The 18,828-nt window shown below is 33.1% G+C and overlaps 1 protein-coding gene across 2 annotated transcripts; it reads right to left on the bottom strand.

The window, feature by feature from the left end:
* Nucleotides 1-204: 204 nt before the first annotated feature.
* On the bottom strand, nucleotides 205-18,560 carry LOC126745642 (heat shock 70 kDa protein cognate 4). Of its 2 annotated transcripts, none has more exons than XM_050453576.1 (6): nucleotides 18,395-18,560; nucleotides 12,865-13,262; nucleotides 12,626-12,806; nucleotides 9,798-10,393; nucleotides 5,657-5,818; nucleotides 205-1,023 (listed from the first exon to the last, which is right to left on the bottom strand). In XM_050453576.1, the coding sequence occupies exons 2-6, from the start codon at nucleotides 13,246-13,248 to the stop codon at nucleotides 394-396; spliced, it is 1,953 nt and encodes a 650-aa protein (XP_050309533.1). In that variant the 5' UTR covers nucleotides 13,249-13,262; nucleotides 18,395-18,560; the 3' UTR covers nucleotides 205-393. The 2 variants fall into 2 exon arrangements, with proteins under 2 accessions (XP_050309533.1, XP_050309539.1); XM_050453582.1 differs by lacking the exon at nucleotides 18,395-18,560 and adding an exon at nucleotides 18,201-18,327.
* Between the last annotated feature and the right edge of the window lie 268 nt (nucleotides 18,561-18,828).

The raw sequence follows: 18,828 nt of genomic DNA on the forward strand, positions 1-18,828 counted from the left end.
TTTACCAATTATTTTAAATCTAATAGTAGGCCATGCTCATGCATCCCTATGGAAACAATGCCGCACTATTTTTAAGAAGGCCATGACAGAATCACGTGAAATCTAAACCGTAACAGGGTGCGTAAGTTGGGGCACTTTCCGCACGCTAGTGGACTGGCTGCCACTTTGCCACATTCATGAATGAAGATCAATAAAACACTACAATTTTCCGGGATATTCAGTTTATTCAATGAAAAATCGGAAATACTGCTATCAATTCTTCTGACGTAAAAAAGGAACTTTAAACAAACAAAAACAAGCGGTCTATAGATCTCGAGACGTTGTTAAAACAAACAAAAACAAATTTACAGAAGAAAATTACTGGAATGAAGTAAAATATTTAGCAACTCAAAGTTAATCCACCTCCTCGATGGTAGGTCCGGCACCGCCAGCGCCTGGGGCACCACCGGGAGCGGCACCAGCGCCACCCGGGAATCCACCGGGCATACCGCCGGGAGCTCCACCCGCCCCTTGGTACAACTTGGTGATGATCGGGTTGCAGATACCTTCCAATTCTTTCTGTTTGTGTTCGTATTCCTCCTTGTCGGCCAACTGGTTGGCGTCCAACCAAGCGATAACCTCGTTACACTTCTCCAAGATCGTTTGTTTCTCGCTATCGCTGATCTTCTCTTTGATCTTGTCATCTTCGACGGTACTTTTGATGTTAAAGCAGTAAGATTCCAATGCGTTTTTGGCCGAAATAGTGTTTCTCTGTTTCTCATCCTCGCTACGGTACTTTTCAGCCTCGTTCACCATCCGTTCGATGTCCTCCTTGCTCAAACGGCCCTTGTCGTTGGTGATGGTGATCTTATTCTCTTTGTTGGTGGATTTTTCGATGGCGGTTACGTTCAGGATACCGTTGGCGTCGATGTCGAAGGTGACTTCGATTTGGGGTACGCCGCGAGGCGCCGGGGGGATTCCGGTCAGTTCGAATTTGCCCAGCAGGTTGTTGTCGCGGGTCATGGCACGTTCGCCTTCATAGACCTGTAAAACACGTAATTATTTAGAAAACTTCCGAGAAAATAATAAAGTTTCATACATTTCTAATGTTATTTAATCAGTTATTTAAATAATCATGAGAGTAGCTCATAAACTCCAGTCTGGCATGACAATTTAATATCATCATAAAACAATGTCCCCAAATATGACCTTTCACATCAAAAGCAGTATTTGGCTATCAAAATGTGAAAATGAAAATAATCCGATCGAGTTCGATATATACGGTGATCCAGTTTCGAAAGCGGAAACTTAACCCATTTTTTACCAATCATGCGAAAATGCAACAGTCATATTAATTTTTTTTTATAATATAAACAAAATAAAAAATGAAATATCTAACGTTACTATAGTATTCACTAAGGTTGAATTAAAAAAATTTTTAAAACACCCAATAAATAAACCAGTGTTTTGATTTTTAAATTTTTATCCAATTCAAGCAAAATTTTAATGTCTAAACATACTTTCGAATATAATTGTTTATTATTGGTAAGCATAATACAGGCGAGATTTTGTTTAGCTGAATCGTATTGCTAACACGTGTGTATTTACCTTTTTTTACTGACAACAAAAAAATGTTATAAATTCCAAAATACTTGACTCCAAATTGTAATGGTTATATACAACAATGTTGGGAAAACGCATCACTGGGAAAATACGTTATCTGTATTTTGGTCGAAGTAGCGCTTGATTTGCCAACGGTATCAGCTAGAGATATTGCGGTTTAGGCTTGTGTGTGTGTGTTTATGTGTAAGAAAGTTTTTAGTAATATTGAATTTTAATCGGTGCTGTATATAACTTTAATAAAGTGTACGTGTATTTTCGAAAAACATGCCTAAATTTCTTACGCAAAAAGAGCTGGAGAGTGCTTTATATGAAGTAGTAGATGAATTGGAAGCAGAACATTCCGGAGATGTTGGTAAGATCTACTAAGTATTTTTGTTAGGCCTGTTATGTAGACAGAAATTATTTTAGTTGAAATTGATGTTGTTTATATTCCTCCAGAATCAGATAGCTTGAAAAAAAAACAGCCAAAATGATGTGGACATAGCGGGCACATTTGAATTACAGATAAGACAGGACAATGAATTTCACTGGGATTCGTCTGATGATGAGAGTTTGGCAGCAAAGAAACGGAAAATCGAAAGGTCTAACACCAGCCAATTTCAAAGTAGGGAACCAAAATGGAAAAAGGGTTCAATTCCTATGATGTCCCAGCCTATTTCGAATGAAGGCCCTGCACTTGAGAAATTGGTATATTTACTCCACAAAAAGTCACCTTTAGACATTTTCTTTTTGTTCTTTGATGACCAAGTATTAAATCTTATTGTAACATTTTCAGAAAAATATGCAAAAAGACAATAATCGACATGATTTTGAGTTGGATAAATATGAATTACTAAAGTTTATAGGACTGCTAATATTTACAGGTTATCATAAACTACCACAAACACAACTATATTGGTCAACTGATGAAGACAAGGGGATAGACATTGTGAAAAAATGTATGAGTCAAAATAAATTTTAAAAAATATAAAAAAAACCTCCATTTGTCAGATAACGCACAATTAGATAAAACAAGTTTTGTAAGCTTAGGCCATTTTTTGATCTCATAAATCAGAAAATGTTGCAGTTTGGTATATTTTCACACTGTCTGTCCATTGACGAACAAATGGTTGCTTACTTTGGGCAGGCACTCCTGCAAAATGTTTATTAGGGGTAAACCCGTTAGATTTGGTTTTAAATTATGGTGTATTTGTTCGTCAGACGGTTATTTATATCAGTTCATTCCATACGCAGGAGCAAATCCAAATAAACAAAAATCTGTATTAGGTATGGGTGGGCAAGTTGTTGTTGATTTATTGTCTATAGTGGATGACCCAATGAAGCATCAGGTATTTTTTGATAATTATTTTTCTTCGTTTCAATTATTTTCATATCTTACCGATAAAGGTTATTTTGCGAGCGGAACTATAAGGGAAAACAGAACCCTCCGCTATCCTTTAGAAGGGACCAAAAGTGTTTCTAAACAAAAACGCGGCTACTACATTTTAGCACATGACACTGTCAGTGGGGTCTCATTAGTTAGATGGAACGATAATTCAGCGGTCACAGTAATAAGTAACCATTACAATGACGAACCATTATACAGAGCTAAAAGGTATGAACGTAAAGCAAAAAAAGACAATCCTATTCAGCAACCTAATGTTATCAAGATGTACAACAAATTCATGGGGGGAGTAGATCTCCACGATAACGGGATAGCCAAGTATAGAGGGATATCTAGAAAAAAGTGGTGGTGGCCTATGTTCATTAACACTATAGATAGCACTTTAGTCAATTGTGGGAAGGTTTATAACATTGTCAGTGGCAAAAATATTAGTCAACTAGACTTTAAATCGTACATTGCTCTTCGCCTGATAAAAACTGAATCTTCCATTCGTACATTTATTACTACCCCTAGGGCAGTTCTTGAGCAAAGATATGATAATATCGGTCATATTATCACTAAATCGCTCCACTCCAGACGTAGATGCAAAATATGTAGTAGTCAAACGGTATTTTTATGTAAAAAATGCAACGTGCCCCTCCATACCGATTGTTTTGAGCGTTACCAAAAAAAGTAAACTACGTAAAAAAGTAAATTACGTAAAAACGTAAAAAAAGTAAAAATTTAATACATAATAAATATTGCTATTCGAAAAATTGTTTTTTCATGCCCTGGTAAAATATGGGTTAAATGGCCGATAGAAAACCTCAAAATAATATCACTTTGCGCAATGTAAACTATATTCAAAAAATGCTTCGTTACAAAAAGACAGGGTGTCTGTGTGTATTAAAGTATTTAAATTTAATTGAAATTTGGCACGTTTGGTTAGATAATAAAGATACATGTCTTTAGTGGCGTGCGTACCGAAACATCATTGTACAATTCTATTGGAAAAAATTGCATGTCTCTGATACTATTTTGAATAAAAATTATTTCTGGTGTCCTCGCTTAGTTCACAACAAAAAAATTACTAGAATTTTATTTTCATTTAAAACATTTTTGCTAAGAAAAAATTAAATTCATTAGGCAATTAGATCTACGTTTTTTTCAAATTTTAAAGTAGGCCATGAAACAAAAAAGATTCTTACTGTCACTGTTTTTTCTTTTCATTGACTCATGACAGTTTCTTGAATGTTGAGTAATTTATTTTCAAAATAATTATTATTAACGATTATTATTATAACAATTATTATTGCGATTAAAGTCGCCTGTATTTAGGTATTAATCTAAACAATCTTTGTTTTCCAACCTTGAATTCGCAGATTACGTATTTTGGTACGCATTTTTTTCTTATTATGAACTGTTATTGGCTATCCTAGGTCTTTGCACATGTAAGGATGCGTTATTTTTTAAATTCAATCATTTGCTAGGTGTGAAGTTCTCTTATATACATGTGACACACCTCTGAATTTTACTGTTTTAATAGTTTTTTTTGAACTTTATATATTTTAAGGTTGGTGGTTGGTCTCTTGGTGTTTTATTGTGTTCCTTGTACTATTCATTTGATTTTTTTTCCTTTTTCACTTTAATGAATTCATTGATGTTTTGTAAACACTTTTTCTTTTGACACTTATTTATTTTATTGTTATATGCTTTGTCAATAAGATGATCATATGTTGAGATGGTAGAGCAGCTTTGACTTAAAATCTATGGCTAACTTAGTGTCAGGTGTCACTGTGCACTCTTGGTAATTTTTTTTCAGCTTTGTGAAGAAATTACTGTACTTTGAACAATAAAGCATATTTGATTTGAATTTGTGTGCGATCATATTATCGACGTTGTCAATTCTTCAAAGCGAAAAATTTGCTGTTGAGTAGAAGTTTTTGCAAATTATTTTATATGATAATGAGCGTTGAGTAAGCAAAAAAGTAGTTTATTTATGTTGACTAGTGTTGTGAACAATGGAACGTTCCCGTTTATTTTCGAAGAATGTTCGCGAACGTTCACGACTTTTTTCGTGACGTTAATTCTCAAGAGCACGAATGAGCATGAATCCGAACGTTTCACAAAAATGTGAACGTTCCCATAGCGTTAAAGAGTCAAAGTATAAGCTCAAATACCGGCCAGCCAAACCTCTACCAATTTAATGGAACCGAAATCAAAAAAAAAATAAAACTCAGTACCAAATCTGGGGCTGAAATTAATACCATTGAAGATGATTCTTCTGAGTCTGAATTTGATTTAATGGAAATTCTGAGTGATTTAAAATCAAGCGAGCGCGATGAGGGAGAGGATAGTTCGGAGGAGAGTTCCTAAATAGGTTGTTTGAAAGTTTACCTTAATAAATAGAACATAAACACAAACATTTTTAATTTCAGATATTTTCCTAAAGAAACATATTAGGAAAATATCTGAAATTTTCCATTTTTTTCATTTATGCTCGTTTGTGCTGAAAATTTTCGTTCGTGCTCGTTTATGCTCGAGGAACGTTCTCGAAAAATAAATTCTCGAGCATTTTACAACACTAATGTTGACCATAGAAAAAATTTAAATTTTAGCAGGAAAGTTAAGAAATATACATTTCTTCAGCTAATAAAGCACATTTTATTTGGATTTTGAATGTGAACTTACTTGAATGAGTACTCCGGGCTGGTTATCTGAATATGTGGTGAAGGTCTGGGTCTGTTTGGTGGGAATAGTGGTGTTTCTTTTGATCAAGGCAGTCATCACACCACCAGCAGTTTCAATACCCAGTGAAAGTGGGGTAACGTCCAATAGAAGCAGATCTTGTACCTGTAAAGTTCAAAATATTTAATTTAGTCATTTTATAGGAAATATAACAAATTGGTCTTAATGAGCTGTAAACATAAACTCGTTGTTTTAAATCGTTAGAAGTACAAATCTAGATGTTACTCTACTTAAATACATATTTACATTAAAACAGAACATGATTCGCTCAGAGTTCATAAAATATAGGAATATGCCAATGACGTAAAATGCGCACAAACCAATTTTAAACCAAAACATCAATAAAAAGAAAGACCCATACATATATTAGTTTTACTTGACCGTGAAAACATGCATCCCATTTTTTTACACAAAAAAAAGGATAGAGTTGTTATAATAGTAAACCTGTTCTCTTTATTCATCGCAGTTTCTTTGGAAATTTGCTGGTTTGCTTTCACTTCGATTGATTGGCTTAAAAAGCATAATTTAGAATTCTTCCAAAAAAAAATTTATCTATAAAGTGGGTACCTAGCAGAAATAGAACTTTTAAGTTGGCAGATGTAGAAGCTGTGATGAGGCAAAAATTCGCAGAATATCTGTTGCTGAGTTGAGAAGCATTTGTGAGTGTGTCAACAAAATTGAAGAAAAATATATGAAAGACCATGATCTTTTTAATGAAACTGATTCCCTAAAATTTTAGTCTAAACACTGGTTCTTCAGATGAAGATTTGGAGCAATTTAGACATTTTATTGCAGAGTGCCTAATTTAAATCCCATTCCACCATACCAATTATGGCATTAATGAGCCAATTACATGAATGGCTCAAGTGCTAATGGTCTGTCAGATAAGCTTTTTTAACTCTAGGATTACATCTTTTAAGGGGCAGTTAAAGAATATTATTTCATAGGGGCTTTCATTAATAAACTCATCTACACCTTTCATTGATTTATAGATCGTTTTGTATCTGAATATATGTTTGTATGGGTATGCTATGTAACACTTTTGTAAATGCATTCCGTAAATAAATAAATAAATAACATAGGTATTTTATGTCATATTATGTCCGATTCTAAGAGCAGTAAAATGTATATAACAATATTTAGTTTTTTAATATAAACAATTGTTGTATTTGTTTAATATCTTTAATAGCTGACAACACAAAAGAAATAGACGTTTTAAAACATCATAATGGGTATAAAAAATATTTCTTTACTACATATTGCAAACGTTATTTTGTGAAGTAATATATAAATATGTAAAGAGTATGCTTATATCCACATACCCATAAATAACGCAGAGCGAGCTTAAATTTATGAAGTAGTTGGATTCAACTGAGTTGCCAATGTTTGATTTTTTTGTTTTATGATGAAAATAAAACAATTTAAAATATTTACAGTAGTGGCAGAAAGTAGAGCAACTTCTTTATTTTAAACACATCTATTTTATTTAGTAAGAAAATACAATTATATTGGAAATATAATACCAATAAGATCTAAGCATTATAAATCTATCAACAACTTAACTTAATATTCTTTGTTTATATTTTTTATGTACAAAAATTAATTCTGGGGCGGAAAAAAGTATCGTGTAATGCAAGCTTCGTGTAATGCATTGAACAATTCGTCCTTATTTTTGTAAGTTTTCCCCCTTATTTTCCAATCCAAAATTTCCCATAGGTTCTCGATGGGGTTTAAATCTGGTGATTGACTTTCCAGATTGATCCATTGATTGGCCAGTCCATTACTTGAATATATTGCTGTCTAAACCAAGCCTTTACATATTTAGAAGAATGCTTTGGATCATTGTCCTGCTGAAAAATGTGCCTAAGGGGCATTTTCTCGTCTGCATATGGAACCATTTCATTTTCCAGAATATCTTTGTACATAAATCTATCCATTATCCCATCAATTTTATGAAGTGGCCCCATTCCAAAACCGGAAAAGCAGCCCCACACCATAACTGATCCACCACCATGTTTTACTGTTGTACAAGTGTATCTTTAACCTTTGGTTTGCAGGACGTCGAACATATGCTATTCCATCACTTTGAAACAAATTAAACTTTGATTCGTCGCTGAATATTATCTTTTTCCAGTCATTAATTGTACAGTGCAAATGAGATCGAGCAAAAAGAAGACGGGATCGTCTGTTTTTTGCAGATAATAAGGGCTTTTTTGCTGGACGTCTTGCAAATAATTTGGCCTCACATAATCTGCTTCTTATTGTCCTTGAAGATACCTGAACGCCTAATTCTTCTGATAAACGCTGCTTTATTTTACTTGAACCCAAAAATGGATCACTCTGAGATATTTTCAAAATTTGTTTATCTTGATATTTATCAGTTTTTCTTGGTCTTCCTGTTTTTTTTCTAGGTAAAACATGTCCATGCTTCACATAACTTGAAATTATTCGCGATACTATAGATTTATTCAAACTAAACCTTGCAATATTGATTCGTTTTTCACCATTTTTGTGACAGTCTATAATTCATGTTTTTAAATCAACGGATAAAGGCCGTCCTCTAGGCATTGTAAACTAACTTTGCTTTTAATGCAACCAGTAAACAGCTGGAATTAAACTAATATTATTCGATTTGTAAGTTCTAAGAAAAATGTTGCTCTACTTTTTGCCAGGTACACAAATTCTTATCAGTTTAAAAATAAACAGAAATATTTAGAAGGTCAATTCTTATCTGATTTAAGACTACCTACTTGACCAAAAGTATTGTGAATAATTTTAATCCTTTTATCATTGTTATTGCTTTGTTAGTTGTCAAGAAATTTTATTTTTTTAAAAGTTGCTCTACTTTCTGCCACTACTGTAGTTCAATCATTATTAAATTGTGTTAAGAAAAAGATAAACTGTGTTAAGAAGAAATTTCCAATAATACAGGTGTACAAGGAAAATGCCTCAAGACTTAGCCTGGTTTTTTCACTTTTATGCCCTTCTTCCCCCTTTCGTCGCGATTACAGTCGCCGAAGATGAATGTCTAACGTCACCGGCATATTCTCTCTTTTTATGGACTATATACAGGATGTTCTGTTGATCATGTTACAAACTTCTAGGGTAGATAGAAAACTCAAAAAAAAAAACGTAAGTTCATATGAACACGGATCCAGAAATGCTTCCTCGGGGATTTAGAGCTATTTGGAGATAACCTTTAGTTTTCGTTTTATAGCTTTGGAACTACTTTAGCTACCGCAACCAATTTTGGGACGTTTATTCTTTTGAACCTATTAAACAAAAATAATTTTAACCAGGGGGATATTTGGTGAATTTAACCACATTTTTCTAAGACTTTAATTTCTGACCATTTGGGTATCAGATTATGATGCTCCTATGGCTTGTGCTTGAAAAAGATGCTCTCAGCAAAAATCAAAGTAAAGCAAAAATCAAAGACAAGTAAATTAAGATAGAGCACCAGAATTAATTATTTTAGAAATAACTCTACAGTTCATTTGCTGAAAAGCGATACTGAATATTAACAAGATTCGAGAATTAATCAGGACTGAACTTCTAACTGCCTGCTGGACGTCCCACAATACTGTGCAATTAAGTACTTTTAAAAATTACATAATTTATATCTACCATATATAGGGTTACATTTATGCAATACCCTTCTCGGTTCGCACGCCCCTAGTTAATATAATTTTTGTTTAATAGTTTAAAAAGGATAAACGTACTAACAATTATGTCTCCATATTGGTTGCGGTAGCTAAAGTAGTTCCGAAACTATAAAACGAAAACTAGTTTTTAAAGGTTATCAGCAAAGAGATTAGCTCCCTAAGGAAGCATTTCCGGACCCATGTTCATATGAACTTTAATTTTTTTTTTTTACGTTTTTTATCTACCCTAGAAGTTTGTAATATTCAACGGAACACCCTGTATAACAGGTTTTCCCTTTGTACTCTTCAGATTCGTAAGCGGAAAACGGAAAATCTCCAAGAAATACCAAAACCCCATTGATTGTTTCAACAGCCATTAAAACATTTATTACGTATTAATGTGTAAGAACCACGAAAATAATAAATAAAATAAAACTTACTTCCTCAGACTTGTCGCCGTGCAAGATAGCGGCTTGTACCGCGGCTCCGTAGGCAACAGCCTCGTCGGGATTGATGGACTTGTTCAACTCTTTCCCGTTAAAGAAGTCCTGGAGCAACTTTTGCACCTTCGGGATACGAGTGGAACCCCCGACTAGGACGATATCGTGGATCTGTGCCTTGTCCATCTTGGCATCGCGGATGGCCTTCTCGACCGGTTCCATCGTCGAACGGAACAGGTCGGCGTTCAATTCTTCGAAACGGGCCCGGGTGATCGACGTATAGAAATCGATTCCCTCGAATAAGGAATCGATCTCGATACTGGCTTGGGTGGAGGAGGAGAGAGTTCGCTTCGCCCTCTCGCAGGCGGTTCTCAACCGTCTCAGGGCGCGTTTGTTACTGGTCAGATCTTTCTTGTATTTACGTTTGAACTCTTGTACAAAGTGGTTGACCATACGGTTGTCGAAGTCCTCGCCACCCAAGTGGGTGTCTCCGGCGGTGGATTTTACCTCAAAGATACCGTCTTCGATGGTTAAAATTGATACATCGAAGGTTCCGCCTCCCAAATCGAAGATTAGGACGTTACGTTCTCCGTGTCCTGTAAGAGTAAAAGTATTTAAAAAAAAAGGCAAATCAAAACCCAGAAACCGTTATAAGAGTAGATTTTATATCAGACATTAAAATAATCATAAAAGTAGCTCATAAACTCCAGTCTGGCATGACAATTTTAATCTCATCATTAAGGTTTTATGAATTTTATTTTTTATTTATGTATTCAATAATCAGTCTTACATAAAATATAATCTAATTAAATTCTCCAAAATACATTTTATAAATTTATAGACTAAATTACTTTGATGCACGATTTTACTAAGTACTATGGGTGTACCAGTATGCATTAATATTTATGATAGTACTCTTCACTGGAGTAACAAAAATTAAAACTACTCTATATAAAATCCCCGTAAAAGTTTTTATTGAATACCCATTCATTTAGTTTTGCTTAACATATTCAGGAGGCTATTCTAAATTTTTGGACCAAGATAAAAATGTGTCACTAACAAACAATGACAGACATTATAACATTCCTTGTATTTAGTCCATGTGCTAGTGTTTCTTTAAAGTATGGTATTTTTATCATAAATCTGGCTATTACTTTAATATTTATTAGACCAATGTCCGAAAATCCACTGTCTTTAAATAGCAAATCAGTTAAAAATTTTTTTTTCTAAATGTTACCTCCACACTCCTAAGAAAATCCTTATCCTTATCCCATAATTTATTATTGACAATACCAATATAAAACCTCGTCTTTTAAAACTGATAATATGGCTTTCATATATACTGGGTGTCCCAAAATCCTTTTAACAGGATAGAAATTGCTCATTTTTGAAGTTAGCAAAAAATTTCAATATGCATTCTTTATGGGAGACAATGCTCTTTTCAAAAGTACCCCTAACTAATCTAACCCCAAAAAACCACCTCTTTAACTTTTTTTTTTCCAAATGACACCCCCATTTTTTGTCTGAATACAATAGAAAAAAAGGAGTTGATAATATTCAGCAAAGGGTTGATACAAAAAGGTAAGCACAACTTTAAGTCTCTTTTCCATTTTATTCCATGTAAATTTTAACTTAGCTGCATTTTCATAAAGTTCTTTTCAGTTTTAATGTGCCACTTGCTTAAAGAATGTTATTTTGTCTCATATGACAGTGTGTTTAGTGAAATTTTGTGACTGTCTTCAGTATTGTAAGTGCACCTCTGATTGATTTTGGTATTTTTTAAAAGTTTAATATCTTATTTTAATTAGGTTAATATTTTGGATTATCCATAGATTATAAGGTTTTTCAGATTTTTTAAATTTTAAGCGGCTCATGTTTATTTAAGATATGTATATTTAATAAGTGTAAAAAATGTTTAATTATCATCAATATCTCTAGAGTGGGACAAACTATTCCACTGAATTAAATATCCTTTCTCAATAAAGTCATTAATATTAATGTTTAAAATTTCTAAAGGATATTACTTTTTTTAAGATTTGTTACTTTTCTTAGTGATGTGAGGCCTCTGACTTGAGTGCATATGAAATTGTTAGTACAATTTAGAAAAAAAGCTCCTGAGTTTAAAGTATTAAATGGTTAAAAAGCTTTTGTATCATTTGATAAATTGTACTAGAAAGAGCATACATGGAAAATCTTAATCTATAAAACAATTATTTAAAAAATAGATTATTCATTAACATTTGAAGCTTGTAATATAAAAGATATGAACAAATAAATATACAAATTGCAGCAAAAAAAAAAAAAAATTCACATACATTTTGAATAAACAAAAAATGTGTTAAAATTTGAAGTAAAGTGAGTTTTTTAATCATAATTTCTCGTTTTCGTATAATATAATATGCCTTTTCATCATTAAGAAGCATTTTTTGATATTAAAGATATTTTAAAATGCCAGTACATTTTATTGCAAAACTATTATTGAAATTCCCATCTATTTTGGAGCAAATTTGTTCCCTAGACTACTGGTGAAAATTTTTCAAAATCTTTGTTCATGTTCAAGTTTAAAAATAATGAAAAGGTGTAAATAAAATTTCATAAAAATATACAAGAGTGATAACAAAAATTTACTACATCCTGTGCTAAAAGCTTCCTAGTAATGTAGTTGTGTATTTATTGATTTTTTTTTTAAGCAATTTTGGGCTGTTTAGTAAATGCCTTCTCATTGAGAAAGTTCTTTTTAACTTTGAATCAAAAAATATAGATTTTCATCTATGATCAAATTGTTGACTTTTAAATCACCCAAATCTAGTCTTTATAATAAGACATACCTTTCTTGTCAAGCCCATACGCGATGGCAGCAGCAGTAGGTTCATTAATAATCCTGAGTACTTGTAAACCGGCGATGGTACCGGCATCTTTGGTGGCCTGACGTTGTGAGTCATTGAAATATGCTGGTACTGTGATTACTGCATTAGTTACTGATTTACCCAAATAAGCTTCGGCCGTTTCCTATAATAATAACAAAATAAAACAACCGTTATATAACCACTTTTCCTCCAATAATTACCTTCATTTTAGTGAGGACCATAGAACTGATCTCTTCAGGGAAGAAAGTCTTGGTCTCGCCCTTGTAATCGACTTTGATCTTTGGCTTTGTGTTGTCGTTGATGACTTCGAAGGGCCAATGTTTCATGTCGGCTTGTACGGCCGGGTCGTCGAAACGTCTGCCGATAAGACGTTTGGCGTCGAAAATGGTGTTATTTGGGTTCATGGCGACCTGGTTCTTGGCGGCGTCTCCGATAAGACGCTCGGTGTCTGTGAAGGCGACATACGAGGGTGTCGTCCTGTTACCTTGGTCGTTTGCGATAATCTCGACTTTTCCATGCTGGAATACACCCACGCACGAGTAGGTGGTTCCTAAATCAATACCAACAGCTGGTGCTTTTGCCATTTTTCTTTTTGATTCTGTAATAAAGAATTTTTATTGTATTTAATTAACCTTAATAAGGAAGTAACTTGCTACAATGAACAGTTTTAAAAAGAGGATGTATTGATGCTAGGCACTTAGGATTTCATTGAGACATGTCAATTTATTGGCTTGGCCTTGGAATGGCTTTATTCGGGTTAAAAATTTAATTAAATAAGTGACTGTTAATCTATCCTTAAAAATTCTGCTAATTAATATGATTTAATGCTAATAAGATATTTAATTTTGTGAAACAGGTTGTGGTAAATGCAGGTCTTAAAGGCTTTACAAAAGATACAGTTTAGGTGAAAGTTCTCCACCATATTTAGTTCTCCAAACTTACAGGTTAAATCTTTGCTTGTTTCCAGATGTTAGGAAAAGTGCTTGTGCCAGTGACAAATTGAACAGTATACACAGAGAATTAGTGAAAGCAGAACCTCAATTTCTCAAGTGTTTTTAGAAAACTATTGGCTTTATTCATGTATTAAATATAATATTTTATTTTACTGACATACTTAATTATTCTTAGTTTTTAAATTTATTGGGATATTGAGCCAAATAAAACCTCCAAGCCTTTTAAATATATCCTTAATGCTAACATTTTAATCTACATTAGGCCTTAGTTAGGGTGACAAAAGAAATGGGTAATTCGTTTGTTGCGAATCATGAAACAGGACATTAAAACAACTTTCAAGATTACTCCATTAAGGGTCCATTTTTAGAGAACCTATAACTGAAATATTAGTAGATACTCTTAAATATACCTTAGACTCTAATTAATTTATGGGGTTGTTAACTATGTATACAGCCACCAACATTTATTTATTTTTTAATGGGTCAACCCCAATACAAAATTATGTAAGTAACTGTAAATAAATTTTTATTTATCAGTTAACAAAAATAAAAGTTAAATAACAAAAAGAAAGATAACCATAATTGAGAATCAATTTAGTTTATAAATGGAGGCCAGAAAAGGCTTCAAAGGTTGAAAGAAATCGAGGTTATGTACCTCATTGCTTAGTTTGAATAACATGTATTGCAAGATGGTTTACGTTAACTGATTTGTCATGTGAGACAATTTAGTTCAATGGACTTAACATATAGAGAATTTTTAATTTCCCTGCTTTCTTCTAGACGACAAGGTTTTAAGATCAAGTTTTAAAATGAAACTCTGGATCATTGTAAAACTAAACTGAGAAGAAAATGTCTATGGTCAAAACAGAATTTGAAAGTAAGTGAATAGCACTTACGTTATTGACCTATCTCAATGCTTTTAGCTCAACAACAATAAAAAATTTTTGTCAAAGTTAGAATGACTTAATTTCTTGAAAGGCACAATTTATTCATAATGACCAATTTGGTTTTCAGGATGGAAAAAGTACTGATGATGCAGTTTTCATTCTTTTGTAAAGCTGTCAATAAAACAGAATTTAGAGGAAGTAAATTAAATTATTTAATAGAAAACAAAACTAAAACACTAAAATGATGTCAGAGCACAGGTTAAAAGGTATCATTAAAAAAATCGTCAAGGCTATAATATGCCCTGGATAATAAAAGTGATTTTAATTCCTTTTTGAATTTCTCAACTTCTAAAATTTGTCTGATACATAGAGGAACATGGTTGTAAATTTTTTTGCTAAGGTATATAAGTGAGTTCTTGGTGAGGGAGGATGTAGGGATTGGTAAGGGAAAATCGTTAACCTGGCGAGTCATATGACCAGTGTTAGAGGGAGGTTTAGGACATTTATGAATAAGAGTAGCTTTTTCTAAGATAAAAAGAGAAAAAAGAGTTAGGATTTTTTGAGATATAAAGAGAGAGGATTTTTTGAGATATAAAGAGAGGTTTACAAGAATCTCTTAACCCAGCGGAACATAGGTAACTGCCTTTTTTTGAATCACAAAAATTATGTTTATTAATCCCTTGTTGCTTAAACCCCAAAAAGGCAAGCAATAACGAAGATGGGACTCAATAAGAGAAAAGTACACTGAACATGCAACTACCCCTCCCAGCTCATGCCCCGCCATTCTTACTGCAATGCATTCAGAGGATAAGTTTGATGCAAGATTTAGGATATGATCTTCAAAGCGAAGGCGACCATCAATGGTAATACCAAGGAACTTAACATAGAGCAAAATAATAGTGGTCCTAACATTGAACCCTGAGGTACTCTAGTTTTAAGGGATCTGGAATCGGATAAACATCCAGATACTGTAACTCTTTGGGTACAATTAGACAGATAGGATTCCAGCCATTGCAATGCCACACCTCTAAAGCCATAACTATTGAGCTTAGACAGCAGTATTCCATGATCTACACAATCAAATGCCTTGGATAAATCGCAAAACACTGCCGCCATGGACTCTCCAGAATGAAGGACACAGACACTCTCCAAAAAGCTGAAAACAGCATCATGAGTCCCTTTTCCCATTTGAAATCCTTTAACTGATTTGCAGATAAAATGCAATTATGTTGCAAAAAAGATAGAATTCTGATTTTTGCAAGTTTTTCAACTATTTTGGAGAGGGTAGATAATATAGAAATTGGACGGAAATTACAAGGCTCACTCAAATCTGCACCCTTATAAAGAGGGATAACCACTGCCTCCTTCAAACATGCTGGAAAGATGCCATTATGAAAAGAATTGTTTATGGCAGAAGCTAAGGCATTCAATGCTGAGTCAGGCAAAAGGAGTAGTAATTTTGATGTTATTCCATCAGCTCCAGCTGATTTATGGTTTTTTAACTTTTGCATCTCTAACATCAGTAAGGCTAACAGGATAAAAGAAAAAAGAATTTTAAACTGACACTTGTTGAATATAATGCAAAGGATCAATATTAGTATTCACATCCTTGAGCAATAAATGAGGAATATTACAGTAATAATCATTTAAACTATTTGGTCTTACTTCTGGTTCTGAAACTTTCTTGTGAGAATGCCCGGAGTCATTTATAATTGACCAACATTCTCTCTGCCTATTTGAGGACATATTCAAGTGGTCACTATAATATTTAACCTTTGCTGATTTTATCGTCTTTCTGTATAGACTACGATATTTCTAATGATAAAGAATAATGCTTGCATTAGTTGTAAACTTGCACAACTTAGCCAAAAAACAGAGGTTTTTAGCTGAAGTTCTGAGGCCTGCTGTGACCCACGGTTTTCTAATGTTAACTCTATCTTGTGTAATACCTATGTAGTTGTTTTGCATTTATATTCTAGGTTTGGTATCTATTTCAACATTATTTATGATGTGTTTTTAATTTAATTTAATAAGACATTTTTAAATTTTTTTTTCAGGAGAATTTCCACCAGAATTAAGTCTCTAAAATTAGTCCCAGAATTAAGTTAGGAAATTAAGACAATATGAAAATTATAGAATTTTTTTTTTAAAAAGAATGATTACATCTATAAAAAAATATAATTTAACTGACTGTATCAGTAGTTTTTTAAAAAACAGCAGTACTCTAACTCTACAACTGCTTTTGTACATCACATAGATCTATTATAAGAGAAACTTCAAGACATGGGATTTAAAGGAAAATATTGAATTTAATTCAGACTTAGGAGAAAATATTATGTCAGACTAGATAATACTACTAACGAATATATTTCACAAGGATCCATTTTGGGACAGCTCTTTTATGCTTTATATTTATTAGACCTGAGATGTGCTAATCTAAGGGCATTTGACTTATACATATATGCTGATGATACTTGTTTATCTTATACAGGAACTGAAGAAATGCCATTGGATGATGTGATTAACAATGAACTAGGTAAATATCAAAATTGGTTGTATTCCAACAAGTTAAAAATCAATATAAGACTAAGTATGTGATTTTTAGACAAAAAACTGAGTTGAATGGATGTAAATATAAATAACTTAGGAATAGAAGATATAGAAAGTGCCATAGATCTGGGCTTGCTAATTGACAATAACTTAAATTGGTCTTAACACATCCAGCATGTTACAAATAAAATAATTCCAATGTTACCTATGGTCCTATGCCAGGACTATCTTTCTAACAAGTCAAATAAAATAATTATAGAATGCCTTATTTTTTCTCTCACTTTAGATACCTTCTACCTATCTGGCAAACTTGTGGTAAGACACAAGTTAATGATATTAACATGAAAAAAAATTATATCTACTGAGTCGGACTAATATGGGATTAAATGACCCATATCAAGCATCAAAAATGTACAAATGGATTTAAAATTTGTTAAACCTAGTCGAGATATATTTGGGAATTATTTATCCAGCATTGTTATAAATTTTTGTTTAAAATTAGATAATCTCAAGAGGCCAAAACTAGAAGCACTTATTAGAGATGTAGTAAATTAAGAAAATTGTACCAAAGTGAAATTAAAAAAAAAGAACAAAATTATCAGTATCAGTTTTAAAAACAAAAATTGCCTTTGCTTGTTATGCTATTAGATTTGTCCCAATTGAACATTGTCCTAGAGTCCCACTTAAGATATAGAATTCAATTTTGGGACTCTGCTGGCTCTATACATTCTAAGGTGCCCAGTGTTTTCATTGTTGCAATTATATATACATAATTTCGCCTATATATTATATTGGTGTCTGTAATTTACACTCAGGCTGTTAATAAAAAATTAAAGTTACAAAAAAACTTTAGGACATCTCAATCATCATCAAACTTTAGGGGATCATGCTTTACCTACAGGACAAAGGGCCCGATAATAAGAGGAATATTAAAAGAAAATTCCAACTCGCTTCTCGAATATTCTAGAGTTTTCCGCATAAATAATGCAGCCATAATTAACAGAATGACTTGAGTAATTGCTTGATAAGCGAAATTCAATAATTCATATCAAGACAAAGGTGGGTACATAACCTTGAAACCGCGTGGGGGAGAAGCATAAAACGCCCAATCAATAGGGTTTATCTAGAAAATATTGAAATATATACCTTAATCGATGAGGAACAAAATGGGGCTCCTAAGAATCTGCAGTGAGGCACAAATTATCGATTATTCTATAATGACTGGGGCACGTGTCAAGAACTTGAACGTCAGAAACGATGTAAGAAATTGTCAAAAAAACCCCTTAAAATGTCTTTGACGCTATAGAACAACAATAGAGGTACTAGTAAGCGAGTCTTACCTTAGTTTCCTTTGTGCACTTAAAAAAAAAACGGGTTTTTACTTAAATTCTAAACTTCAGAGCTTTAACCTACAACAACTGCAACGATGAAATCAGGAAGAATTTTACAAATGGCGGGTATTTATATGGGGGACGCGCGCGCCTTCCAGAAAATTCCGTCGGCCGACCAATCAGAGGCGAGTATCGACCGGAAAACGTGCGTCATCCGTGTTCATTGGGCAACGTCATTGGCCGCACTATAAACGGATGTTGCGGAAAACAATCAAATAAGTGATTTTTTTCATAATATTCTTTTTTTATTTACGCTTTATCATTGAAATAAAGTCATGGACAAACGCGGGAAATATCAAGAATAATATCCCTTTTTCTTTAAAATAGCAAATCGTTTTTTTTCTAGTGTTGCCACTCGTAGCATTACTGAAGCCTCAATAAAC

The sequence above is a fragment of the Anthonomus grandis genome, chromosome 1 (genome assembly GCF_022605725.1).
Source record: "Anthonomus grandis grandis chromosome 1, icAntGran1.3, whole genome shotgun sequence".
NCBI classification, from domain to species: Eukaryota; Metazoa; Arthropoda; class Insecta; order Coleoptera; family Curculionidae; genus Anthonomus; species Anthonomus grandis.